This window comes from Ailuropoda melanoleuca, chromosome 2, assembly GCF_002007445.2.
Source record: "Ailuropoda melanoleuca isolate Jingjing chromosome 2, ASM200744v2, whole genome shotgun sequence".
Classification (NCBI taxonomy): domain Eukaryota; kingdom Metazoa; phylum Chordata; class Mammalia; order Carnivora; family Ursidae; genus Ailuropoda; species Ailuropoda melanoleuca.
This window is the reverse complement of record NC_048219.1, coordinates 3,893,574-3,907,248: the sequence shown is the minus strand read 5'-3', so window position 1 is coordinate 3,907,248 and position 13,675 is coordinate 3,893,574. Positions and strand designations below refer to the sequence as shown.

The window sequence follows — 13,675 nt, the reverse complement described above, 5'->3', positions numbered from 1 at the left end:
AAAAAAAAAAAAAAAAAAAGAAATGCAAATTCTCAGCCATCACCCCAGATGCATTCAATCAGAGATTCAGGGTGAGGTCCCAGCAGTCTAGGTTTTACAAATCTTATGGGAAATGCTGATGCACTGTTTGATCATCACTGATCCAGAGCACAAAGATAAAGAGCAGGACTAGAAGACAACGAAGACAGAATCCAGAGACCAGGAGCAGAGATGAGAGAAAGCTGCTCACAGGACAGCCCTCTATTATCAGAACAGTCCTACACGTTGAGACGCTACTAGGAAGAGCCAAGAGAATCCTATCTTGGAAAAGATCAGTTCCATGTGGATCTATCAGGTACCAGGCCAGGAGCCTAAGCGATTTGGGTTAGCTAGGCTCTGCCATTACCCAGCTGTGCGTCTTGACCACCGCCCTTTACCTCTCAAACCTGTTTCTTTGCCTGGGGGTGCTCCACTATGAGGCTCCTGCCCTCTGGTAGTGTCCCCCATACCCAGTGGACTCTCCCACACGGCCTTCCCTTCTTCTCTAATCCCTAACACCTCTTCCTCCGTCCTTTCTCTCGCACTTCACTGTGAAAATCAGAAGAGAACTTTCACAGATCTCCATCCCACACCCACCACCTGCGCCCAGAGATTCAGCCTCTCAGCTTACTACCACACCCCAGCCACGCTGCCCTACAAATCTAAGCCCTCCCACTTACTCAAGGATGTTGCTACAACAAGTCTTCCCTCTCTCACAGCCATTTTTCTCTCTAGTGAATTTTCCCAGTCACGGAAACAGCCGTTTCTCCCATCCTTGTTCCCTTTGACAGAACTTAAGAGTTGTTTCTATGAGCTGTCTCTAGTCACTGTCCTCTGCTCACCCCCAGTCTACTCTACTCATGCCTTCATGCCTGTCACCCTCCAGCAGCGCTCTATCTGGGTCACTAAGGAAACCCAATGGCCAATTCTCAGGCCTTGTTTTACCTGAGGCATCAGCAGCACCCCCTGGTTTATTATGCCCTCCGCCACATAGGAGACCAAATGCTTATCTTTTCTCCTACTTTCCCGGTCCCTCCTCCTTGGTCTCCTTTGCCAATTCCTTTTCTTTTCCCAGCTGTCCTCATGCAGTAATACCCGGAGGGTCAGTCCCAGGCCTCGTCTTCATGCTCACTCTTATGATTCCAGTCTCGAGATTTTAAATATGGGCAGCTCTATGGTGAAGACTCCCAAACACGTATCTGTAGCCCAAACTCCGGACTCCAGGCTGCCTACTCAGCATCTCCCCTTAGATGATAACAGCCATCTTAAACACGTTCAAAATGGAATTCCTAGTTTTCCGTCAAATCTGCTTTACAGACTGTCTTACCTGAATTAACAGCAGCTTCGTATTTCCTAATGCTTAGGCCAGAAATTTTAGTGATTCTTGACCTTTCTTTCTCTCCTATTCCTCAACCATTCAAAGACGTTCTAATGGTTTACCTTTAACACATACCCATTACCTGACCATTTCTCACCACCTCCAATGCTGCCACCCCGTCAGAGCCAACATGACTGCCTGGATTACTACAATACTTCCTAAGAGGGTTTCCTGTTTCTACCCATGCCTGCCAAATTTCAGTTGCAACATAGTAGTAGTTATTATTTTTTTTATCTATCCATTTGAGAGAGCACACAAGCAGGGGGAGCAGCAGGCAGAGGGAGAAGCAGGCTACCCACCGAGCAAGGAGCCCAATGCAGGACTCGATCCCAGGACCCTGGGATCATGACCCAGCTGAAGGCTGACACTCAACCGAGGAGCCCCCGGTTAGTTTAAAATGGAAGTCAGATCATGTGATGCCTCTGCTTGAAACTGTGAAGAGTGATTCATTTCACAGTAAAGGCCAGGGTCTTTATAATGGCCTACAAAGCCCTACACAAACAGCTCCTAATCCCGCTACCCCTCTGACTTCATCCCCGCTCCCTCTGCTTAGCCACACTGGCCTCTGTGCTGCGTGCTCCTCCAGCTGGCTGAGGGCCTTTGTACTAGCTGATCCCTCTCAGGAAAGCTCCTCCTCACGAATCCATTTGGCCAACTCTTATCTCCCTCAGGTCATCTGAAATCTCACTTTCTCAGCGAGGCCTTCCACGACCAGCCCTCCCCTACCCCTTACTCTACTCCTTCTTTTCTCCACAGCACATCCCATCTTGATGATGGACTTTACCATTTACAAATGTCTTGTTTACTGTCCACCTCTCCATTAGAATGTAAGCTCCATGAAGGCAGGGATCTTTGCCTTGTTCACTGATTTATCCTAAGAACCTTTAACAATGCCAAGCACAGAGTGGGCACTCAAAAAATTATTGAATAAATGACTTTAGCAGGACACATTTTTTTAGACAGATTTATTTTAGCACACTAGAAAGTAATATAATAAACATGCAAGCCTGTAAATTCAGTAGCAACAGGTTCTTTTGGGACTTTTTAAAGAAAACATCTAGTGGATAATAGTATTTCCTTTAAGATTTTATTTTATTTTTTTTATTAAAGACAGAACACAAGTGGGGAGGGGGGACAGGGAGGGGCAGAGGGAGAAGCAGACTCCCCGCTGAGCAGGGAGCCTGACATGGGACTCAGTCCTCGGATCATGACCTAAGCCTTAACCAGTCCTGAGCCACCCAGGCACCCCAAATAATAGTATTTCCTAAGTAACCTGAAGGTAATATACAAGTTGAGAAACCCTGTCCTCTGTACAGCAGAGACAGGCAAATTCAAATTCTTTGCCATCCTAGAGGGACTTCGAGAACAAGGGTTGTTCACTCCCAGAATCTTCAAATTTGGCCGTGCATACAAATCATCTAGGAAGCTTGCTTTAAATAGATCCCTGTGTTCTCTAAGGTTTCTGGGGTTGGGGCCCGGACTGTGTATTTTAAATTAATGTCTCAAGTGATTTTCCTGTAATAGTCCAGTACCCCACGGGCAAGGACTAGGTCTTACGGACTACTAGATCAGAGGACCTCTGAGGGCTCTTCTAAGAAGTTCTGCCTTTGTTGAGACATGATTGACTATACCGTAGAGCAACATTTTTCAGACTGCAGATTTAATAGGTTAGAACCAGCATTAGCAAAGAATTACACGTAAGACTATACAATGCAAATAAATAAAATCATTTAAAAAAAAAAAAGCTTTAAAAAAGACCAACTCCAATTCTGATCGCTAACTGTCTTTGCGGACTTGGGGAACATAAGCTACAATGGTAAACAGCATTTTGTAGGTTGGTCAACTGAATTTCAGGGAAAAACAGATGGAAATATATTTCAAGGGGCAGATNAGCTACAATGGTAAACAGCATTTTGTAGGTTGGTCAACTGAATTTCAGGGAAAAACAGATGGAAATATATTTCAAGGGGCAGATGTGTGGTTTAGCCTTATTACTTCAAAGCTATAAACCTGCACAAAAAGGTAGGTCTGGAGGTGCTGGAATCTGACTGCCTTTGAAGAATGGCTTCATCACCACTACTGTGACTTTGGACAATTCATTCCCTCCTCTATGCCTTTCTCTGCATCCTAATCATTGAAGCACCTCACAGAGCCAATGAAAATGAAATGAGTTAACAGATGGCCATCAGAAAGAATCCTGACCAACATCCAAGAAAGCATACCCCTCCCCTGGAGTTTGCCTGGATGACCACTCTGGGTGCAACCACCATTGTTTAACTATCAGTAGTAGAGCTGGAAGAGGGGTGGTTGGCAGCTAGTGGGGCTCTTCATGGGAAAAAAGCCTATGCTATCCGTCAGGGACCTGCATGGTATCTGAGATGCTTAGGGGTGCCTGGGTGGCTCAGTCAGTTAAGTGTCTGCCTTCGGCTCAGGTCATGATCCCAGCGGGGAGTCTGCTTCTCTCTCTGCCCTTCCACCCACCTGTGCTTGCTCACTCTCTCTCTCAAATAAATAAAAATCTTAAAAAAAAAAAAACAGTTGAGATGCTTAAATTCCAAATCCTGTGCTCTTATACACCATGATTTACATGTTTAAGCAAACCAATCTTTAAAAGCAAAAAATAGAAATACACTATAGGAAAACACTTTCAGAGGCAGTTACCATGGTATTAAAAGAGTTAAAAGTCTTGCTATCAAAGTACATTCAACAGGGTAACTGAAGGGAGTCTAGAACAGCATTTCTGCTTGAAGCTGTTGAATGCCTTTGCCTTCCAAGCTACTCTCAGACCCCAGGTAAGTGGTTAAAAGCAAATTAAATCAGGTGATAAATGTAATTATATAACACCCTCAACTGAATTGTATAAGGTCCTCAATTGATACAATCACAACTCATCATTTTTGTTCAGATTTGTGAAAGCACAAACCTCTGCATCTATTTCCTAAGCCTTCCTGCACCCTGAGCAGAGTGGAGTTCTGTCCTCCTGGTGGTGCCCCCAGGTGCCTTACACTGGATTCCCCCCTGACAACTGCACACTGTAGTTTCCATAACAAGCTGCTCAGCAAGTGGTTCTGTACCCCCAGGCACCAGTTAGGTCCCTAGTGACTGGCAGCTTAAACTATTTGTGGGTGGTTTCTGGGCCCTGACCTAGCCACTCACCTAGAAAGCTTGGGCCTTAACCCTTTACCACTCAGCCACTGGCAGCCTACTCACTGTGGTCTTTACCCACCAGCTGGCTGGAGAACCTCAACCTACATGTAGAATTTAACAGACTGGGATTAGCAGGTGGTTGAACTGCACAAAAAAGGCAAAAAGCACAAAATCATAAGATAAAAGGTCATAGACAAAATCTAACAGGTCAGTCGGCTCCAGAGGGCCAAAGGGCTTACAATTTGCCTTGTTACTTGTCTTTGGGTCACAATGCTAACAGGGGAAGCTACAAAGGCAGATAACAAATTAAAGAGCAGAAAACAGAACACAGATGACGTCTCTCCAGCTTAGTGTTCTTTCAACTACACCACATCATCAGATAACTTGAAGATACTATGCAGGGACATCACAGATACTACTACACAGAGGGCCAAAACAAGAGAGGTGCACTGGGACATGGGGCAGTCCTACCAAACTGACACTCCTGATATTTAGTAAATAAAGCAATATATCCTATACATCTAAAAGATGGCTTATTATAAAGCTGCCACAATGACATGAGAATATACTTAGGAGGAAAAAAGCACAAAATAAAATTATATCGTTTCTCCTTAATTATGTTAAAAAAAAAAAAAAAGCCTAGAAGGTAACAGCCCTCTTTGCTAATTAGTGTTTCCAGTAGAGGAAGAGCATCTACCGTCCTTAGTTCACGAATCATCACGTATTTTTTATTTGGCATAAACACAGTCTTGTGGATTGACATTTCCTACCAACCAGCTCAAAATAGTAACATATCCATGTACACACACTACCCTGAAAAAAATTGATCCCATCTTTAAAAAGAATCCTAGACTATTCTTATCTGGATTTTTCTCTCTCCCCTTTGCCCATCCTACGTGGATGAAAATGCCAAGCACTCTGGTACAACCTAAATAGTTTCCCCATTTCTGCCCCAATTTCCTTTAAAAATCTGTCTTACAGCAGTAACAGTAATGGTAGGTTGTGATGTGGCTCTTACTAGCCTGACCTACTCCAGACTTCCACCCTTGCTCTCTAGTTATAGTCTCCTTGCTGCTTCTCAACCACAGACTAGTCCCTCCAAGCCTTTGCACAGCTGGCTGGCCGCATCATGCTACCTGCTCAAGTTATCAGTGACCACCCGTACCCATCTACCTAGCAACTCCTGTACTTGTGTCATTATCCTGAATGGTAGACTGTTGACACCCCTGACCTACAGGCACTAATACAAATAGCAGCCCTAGTTACAGAAATTATTGAAGGGCTTCCCATACAAATGTTTAAATACCCCAGGATGGGGATAGATTATTGCCCCAGGCTGAGAACTGTCGTAGGGGGCAGTTGCGGAACTCGAACATTCACTCAGCAAAGTAGCATCTAGTATTTCTGGGCCTGCTGGAACACTACCTTATTCTGAAGACAACCACAAGGTGAGATGGGGGCAGAGGGTGACCTAACATTGATCTAAGTTTTCATGGACAGCAGCTGAAGCAATGAGAAAAACTACCACACAGCAAGAACTTCACAAAACTAAATTTATTAAAGAAATCTCCTTGGGTATTAGGTCTTCCCTCCCTGTTTTGGCCTTACTATGTAGGTAGTTTCTAGGCTTTAGTGTGTGCACACTGATCACCTATGGATCTCATTAAAAAGACAGATTCTAATTCAGCAGATCTGAGGTGAGGCCCAAGAGTTTTAACAAACCCCCGGGGGACTGTATCCACTTAGTAGGAAGTGAATGGATGCCAACTCAAAATGCACTTTAGACACCAAACATCTCCAAACATCTATTTGGAAGCCATGCTTCTAACCAGGACAGGAGACAAGCTTTCTGGGCCCTGACCACTCTAAACTGATTAGGGAAGTCTCCCCATTTGCTCCAGGCCCCAACATGTTTCAGGACTCACCCAGGTTATCACTGAGAAGTAGGACTAAAATCCAGTCAGATCACCCAACTCCCAAGAGTCCTTTCTGTATTAGGCCAAAAACCCAGGCAGTTTAATTTTTAAATTGGGGAGTCAACTCAACTGAATACACGACATGGCAGGACCAAAGGAAGAGTAGGCAGGTTTGTATTAAAATTAAATAGGAACACAAACATAAAATCATACAGATAACAGCAAATGGCTAACAGTAAAGTACACAAGGACAGTGGTAGTATCAGAGGGCCTTTCACATTCTACACTTTGTATTTCTGAGATGCTTTAAACAAAATAAACATAGTGCTGTCTCCTCTGTACAATATACTGAATCCCCAGAGCAGCTAGAACCCACCAGCACAAGTTATATTCACCAACCATTTGTTCTCACGTGGGTATTCCAGTTGCAGTTGTTACCGTAATTACAGAAGTTAAGACAAGTTATGCCCCCCACTCCCCGCCATGAAGCTGAATCACAAGAACCACTCCTACACAAGATTCACTCAGTTTATAATGTGAGAGTCCCGGCCCCAGAGTCAGACTGGAAAGTGAATGCACGCTAATATTTTAAGTGAAACAAAAAACATAAGGTAATACATTGCATGATTCTCCCCTTTAGCCAACTGTATCTGATCTCACTGGTAAGACTTTATTATCAGGAAGACAAAAATGTCATATCTCCGTAACAGTGAAGGCACACCAAAGAGATTTCTGGGTTTTAAAATAACTACAAAGGCAGCTAACAAATTAGAGAACCACTTAATGGCACTGAAAAGGTGGCCCAAGAAAAACTGAACTCATTAGTCACAAGTGAGTAATTTACTGAACTGAATTAACATGTGCTCAAAATGTAAACCCAAAATTGCAAACTATGAACCATCGGCCAAGTACTGTGTCCAATGGCCAGAGAAATGGTGGCTTCTGAATGTCACTGGTTCAGTGGCAAGGAAAAGGCAAGAAGTTCTATTTTCACACCAGAGGCAGAGCAAACTGACATTTCTCATATAGCAAAACACAAAAGTAACCCCTTTTGAGCACTATGTGCCTGTTACAAGTCTAAGTATTCTGCAAGTATTAAATTATTTAACTTTCTGAGGGCTATCACTTGCCTCCATGATACGTGAGAAACTGAGGCAGAGATTAACTTGCTTAAGGTAACACAGCAGATAAAAAGCAGGACAGGGAATCAAATCCAGGCAATTTGCCTCAAAGACCATTCCCTTCTGGGCTTATATTGCCTCAACAACCCTATACACTCTCATTTTAAAGGAAAACTTAGTCTGAACAGTTAAACCAAAATTTAATCCCAGAGATGACACACCAAAGCCTGTGATTCCCTTCATCAGACATGAGTGCTGGTGTATCTCTAGTGAGGAACAGAACTACCGAATACAGGGGAGCCTCCTGGAACACGGGAGCACTGCACCCGACCTTCAACCAAAGCTCTATATTCAAACCCCAGCCCCAATCATACCCTCCCCTCTAAAATCAGTTTCCACGTGACTACTGCACCACCACAGCCTAACCACAAGGATGTGGGGAGCACAGGCAATGATGCGAAGCTCAGGCTTCGATCTGCCAGGAAACACTGGCATCCAGAGGACAACAGGGTCATTACCAGCTATTCCCATCGAAGCTTTAAGTGGCTTGAGGTCCAGGGACTTGAATATGGCCAGGCTCCTTTCACAGAACACACAACAGTAATATACATTTCACTGAAAAGTTTTTATTGGCCTTTTGGATAGAAACGGGAATTTATTTGCCAGGAAGGATGATCCCATCATACTGAAAGAGAAGAGATTTTATTTTTTCACAACAGGAGGCAACAGCAAAGATGGCAGCAATGGCTAACGTTTGAGAATTCACATCTGATAACGTGAATTCAGCTCTGAACCCCACATCCCTTCTGAACAGGAAACTAGCCTGTTTTAACAACTGCTATACTGTGCTGAACTGCACTATACCTTGAGAAAACGGGGCTCCTATTAAAGCCATATTCCTCCCCTTCCAGCTACCTGCATGTATGGGGGTGGGGAGAAAGCCTGATTTTGGGTGTTCAAACCACCAACCCTGGAAGCCCACATTTGCCAAGGTGCCCAAATTCTCGATCTTTAAAGAAACTACCCACCAAATGGTGCTGGATTTTGCACCCCCAAATCCCAACTCCATTCACCAACACCACATTCCACCAGTTCACCAGAGATAAATCAGCTTTACCTTCTGCTGGAACCAGCGCATGGCCTCCTCTTTGCTGATTCTGTGTTTGGCCCCAATGCAGCCTGTCCTGCGCTTCTTGTCTGCGATGCTGAAACCTGGCCTACCCAGCACCTGTCCCAGGAATAACCAACAGTCACCTAGCCAGCTCACAGTCAAGAGTAGACGGACAAGACTCACACACTGGATATTGATCTTCAAAAGTCACCTGGTTGGCCCAATGATTTCCGGAGCAAAAGACCCGTGATCTCAGGGTCTGATAAATCCGTTAGCAGCATCCTCGACAACATACCACACTGTAGGTCTGCTTTGGAGGCTGGAACTTGCGGTACCTCCCCCCTTCCTTGCCCAACTTCCAAAGGTAGCTAAGGATTCTCCATCACTGCTCCCCAGTCTCCAAAGTGCATTTTTAAAATAACGTTAAAAAAAATTTTTTTTACTATAATATGTGCATTATGGAAAACTTAAGATTCTGAGAAGCACAAAGAAATAGTTATTCTTCTCTTCTGTTTCAGTTCAAAAGTGCTTCTCAAAGGCTTGCTGTTCTCAAACTCCCTGTGAGCACCTAATTCTCCTTAGCGTTTAGATACTCAAATCTAATAAAGATGCTGCCATGACTCAGGTTCCACACTAGTCAGAACTTCTGGTTTTTGCTATGTGGTTTTATGGTTGGACAAACACATTGCAGTAACACAAATGGTCATTTCTACATTGAAACCCCTATCCTGACTGAGCAAACAGCCACATCACCAAACTCACATCTATGTCCTCTGGATGGAAGCCACCCTATCCCCAAGGTCTAAGGGAAGGAGCTGGGAAAACAGCAGCCTCAGTACAGCCAACCCACACACCAAATACAGCACCAGAACTGTCTCAAATTTTCAATTCAATGGGTGGAATAGTTCCTTCTTCCACCTCTAAGCCATGTTGGTGCTTGCTAGATCCTAGACTATAAGCTTCGAAATAGCAGGATCTCGTCTATCTAGTTCAGTGCTGTATCCCGACACCTGCCGCAAACGAGGCACATCTTCTCAAGGAGCAGAACACAAAGGCAGACAACACTTAAAGCTTCAATCCAACATCTGAACATCAAGATAGCACACACAAAATAAAGGAGTAGCAGATTCCACTCTCCTCACAGACCAGGAGTAGAAAAGATTAAATATCATACCACATAGAAGTCCAGGCCGTAGATACCAATGCTTGGGTCATATTTGATCCCCAGATCAATGTGCTCCTGGATCCCAAAGCCAAAGTTTCCAGTATCAGAGAAGTTATTTTTTCTTAACTCATACTCTCGAACCTAAGGAGAAAAAAATGCAGCAATCACACTCCTTGTCAACTCAAATCCCCCCCAAATTACCAGCTTAGTCCTCAACACTTAGCACCCCAGAGATCCAATTTGATTCTGAACAAAAACTCATCATTTTTCCACGACACCAAATCACATTCCAATGACGGATTTCATAGAACTTTCCCAACATTTAAAAGGCATGGAAAAACCCAGAGAAATCATTAAAAACAGTTCATAAACCTTGCTGAGTGCAGGAAACTCCCTTTAGAGATTAAAATATAAAACAAAATTAAAAGCCAAGGCACCCAAGACAGTACATAATGTATAACCATCACCACTGTAATTATCTACTTGCGTTATGTTGGCACTCTTAAACTATTATCCCATGAGGGGATCAGCCTCACCTTTAGACCTTTCTCCAGGATTTCTTCTGCCTTGGCCCCACGGACTGTGCAGTGGACGGCAATCTTTTCATTTCTCCTGATACCAAAGGATCTAACAGTGTATCTAGCTGCAGGCAGGGGGAAACAAGGAGTCAGGTATCACACTCCCACTACACTCACCTCTTTCCCAGAACATCATCATCACAACTCCTAAGAGACATAAAGTATCTACCCACATCCTAAGTGGTGGCGTTCTAATCAGTGTCACCTACATCTGGATTCATCTGTAACACAGAAAACTCATTTTCCAACTTTCAAGTCCTCAGTCACACTGAGGCAAAGAGCTCGAGGTGGGACGCTTGGGTGGCTCAGTCAGTTAAGCTGTCTTTGGCTCAGGTCATGATCCTGGGGTCCTGGGATCGAGCCCTGCACCGGACTCCCTGCTTAGCAGGAGAGCTTGCTTCTCCCTCTCCCTGTGCTCCCCCTGCTTGCGCTGTCAAATAAATAAAATCTTAAAAAAAAAAAAAAAGAGCTTGAAGTCATAATGTCTAAGTCTCAGGATGGGCCAAGTTCACAGCCAGAATAGGCCACTAGAAAGAAACAGGATCAAATTCTAAAGAAAACAAAATGTTATTGAAAATAGCTAAGATTTTCTAAAGTGTTATCGTAATGTTATGCTCATATTTCAGATGAAGTTCTGGAAGGTTAACTTGTCCCAAATCACAGCTGGTAATAAAAGGCAGGATCTGAACACAAGAACTTAACATATTCCACTACCTTAAAGCAATGGAACTTGAAAAACAAAAGCAACAAAACAATGCTAATGTCTGCACTGAGCTTGGTATATAGCAGGCACTTCACAGAATCCATTTGATCCTTCACAATCTGGTTAAGTATTACCATCCCCTTTATGTAAATAAAAAAGCTGAGACCCAGAAAGTCCAAAGTCAGATCAGCAAATGATGAAGCCAGGATCTGAACACAGTTGGTCTAGATGCACAGCTCTGTTCTTAATGTAGCCTATAAATTCCAAGTATGAATCAAGCCAAATACCACTTACTGCATTCCCAACATTTCTAACTTTCCCAACTTTCCCTGGAAAGTCTCTACTTGGCACTAGTCCTAGCTTAATTTCTACCTTAAAAACCTGGTATTCCAACACCAAACCCGATCTTGAAAGGAAGACAAGAAGCTTGGGTAGATCAGTAAAGTAATGCTTTTCAGGGACACCAACTATCACTTTCAAGATGGGCACTGAACAGGCTAGACGCCAGGTAAATTAGGAAACATGCAGGCATAACCAGCCGCGGGTCCTCTCCCCCAACTGCCACTACTCACCTTTGGAGAACACAGGGGTCTGGCCTGTGAGCTGCTCCAGCACCTTGGCTGCCCGGGTCAGTCTGTCTCCACTCTCCCCGACACAAATGTTGAGGCAGAGCTTGCGGATGCGAAGTTCCCGCATGGGGTTCTCCTTTTCACCTTGATCCTGCTGCAACAAGGGAAGCGCAACAGTCAACACACAATCCCACCATAGCCGCGAATCCAGCATTTGTAAGCACAGCATACCTATTTCTGCTCATCCCGGCTCCTAACGAAAGCCCTAAGGGTTTAAAAAGTATCACGGTGTTTGTGTGGGAGGTAGAAGACGGCTCGGAATCTGGTTTCCTCCTCCAAGCACGGAATGGGCTAAAAGAAACTTGGACAGGTATCGGAGTTAAAGTTACACGGAAAGGATGAACCCCAAGGGTTCTGCGTGTAAGGTGTCAGAGCGCGTCCGCACTATAAAGCCAACGGGGGAGAAAACAATTTAAACGCTGGTGAAACAGGAAACACGTGCTTGAGAAACGTCCCCCATTGCATCCCGAAGCAGCCTTCTGGCCGCGGCAGAAACCCAGCGCCTTCCCCAAGCGGAGAAACAGTCGGAGGCTCCCCAGCCCCCGGCAAGTCTCAAGTCCCCGGGACGGGTAACAGGTCCGGACACCGTGGGCCAGCCCTTCCGCTCGCTCCATTCGCCCTCCCTGCAGCCTACGGGCCGCACTTCTGAGCCCGCCCGGCGGCTGCCCCGAGCCCGCTCCTAAGAAGGCGGGAGGGGAGGCGACAAGGTTCAGCTCGGCGCCCTCGGCCCGCATGGTTCTGCCAGTTTCGGCACGGCCAGCCTTGCGAGCTCCTTTCTTCTCGGGCCGCGGACGAGGCAGCTCCCGAGGCCTCGGCCCGCCGTGGATGAAGGCGGATGAAGGGAAGCAAACGCAGGCCTCAGCTACTCACCGCCATGGTGGAGAACAGGAAGAGAAAGTAAAGCTTCCGGCCCAGGGCCTTATGGGTCGGGAGGCGGGCTCTTTCCCCAGGATACGCAGAGAGCTGCGGCGGAGGAAGGGGGCGGCGGCGGCGCAGTGCGGAGCTCGGCCTGGTGGGCGCCGCCCACAACTGCCAGCGACGCCCACCGACGACCGGGACCCGGGTTTTCCAAAAATGATTTTTAAAGCTCCCTGACCGGCTTTTCCTTGAACTTCCGATTACTATGGGCGCCCTTCCCTCCCACAGTCTCCGGACCTGGTGGTTCTTGGCGTGATGAGACTTAAAAGACTAAGTGAAGTCAGTTATGCAAACTATAATGTATATAATTTACTCGGTGACAATGTAAACAAATGGAATTTATACAGTTAGAACAGTGATGGCTTAGGCGTTCTGAGCTGTGGAGACAGTATGCTCCTGTCTTGGCTAGCTCATGGATAGGCGACCCAGAGCAGGTTACTAATTAGACCTCTTTCATCCTCAGTTTTCCTCAGCTTTAAAATGGGTACCTATATCCTAGGAGATTGTTGTGAAAATTAAACGAGGTAATTGTGTAGAGCACACAGTTAAGCTCGGAATAAGGGGTTACTCTTAATATAAACCCACTAGATCCAAGCAACCCTTTACCCCAGAAAGTGTTAGACATATGGTGTATAATCAACAGTCATCCTGCACGCACAAAAATGGCTTGCAGGTTAGTTTCTGACAGACAGGATCCAATCGCAAACAATAATAGGGCTTCCTGGTTTACACTAATCCTCAGCAGCGGGGCCTGAGGGGCTGCCAGGATGCACATCCCAGGCAGAACCTGGTCTTGAATCCTCCAGTTTAACAGGAATAAATGGGCAAAGGGCTTTGGCGGGAAAGGAGACAAGCCTCCCGCTTCTGCTGCCACATTCCCTTCTCCTGTTGCTACAGGGCAGGTAAAAGCCCCCAGGCTCTCCTGGCTTCATCCAGTAGTGATACAAGGGACTTCTGGAAAGCTGGGCTGATGGAGGAGAGCAAAGAGACA

General features: G+C 45.4%; 1 protein-coding gene across 1 annotated transcript; it reads right to left on the bottom strand.

The window, feature by feature from the left end:
* Positions 1-8,214: 8,214 nt before the first annotated feature.
* RPL11 (ribosomal protein L11) lies at positions 8,215-12,660 on the bottom strand. The gene is given in 6 exon segments (NM_001304880.1): positions 8,215-8,265; positions 8,698-8,808; positions 9,866-9,997; positions 10,393-10,499; positions 11,710-11,860; positions 12,637-12,660. Coding segments are annotated over 6 exon segments (537 nt in total). The 5' UTR covers positions 12,643-12,660; the 3' UTR covers positions 8,215-8,235.
* Positions 12,661-13,675: the final 1,015 nt, after the last annotated feature.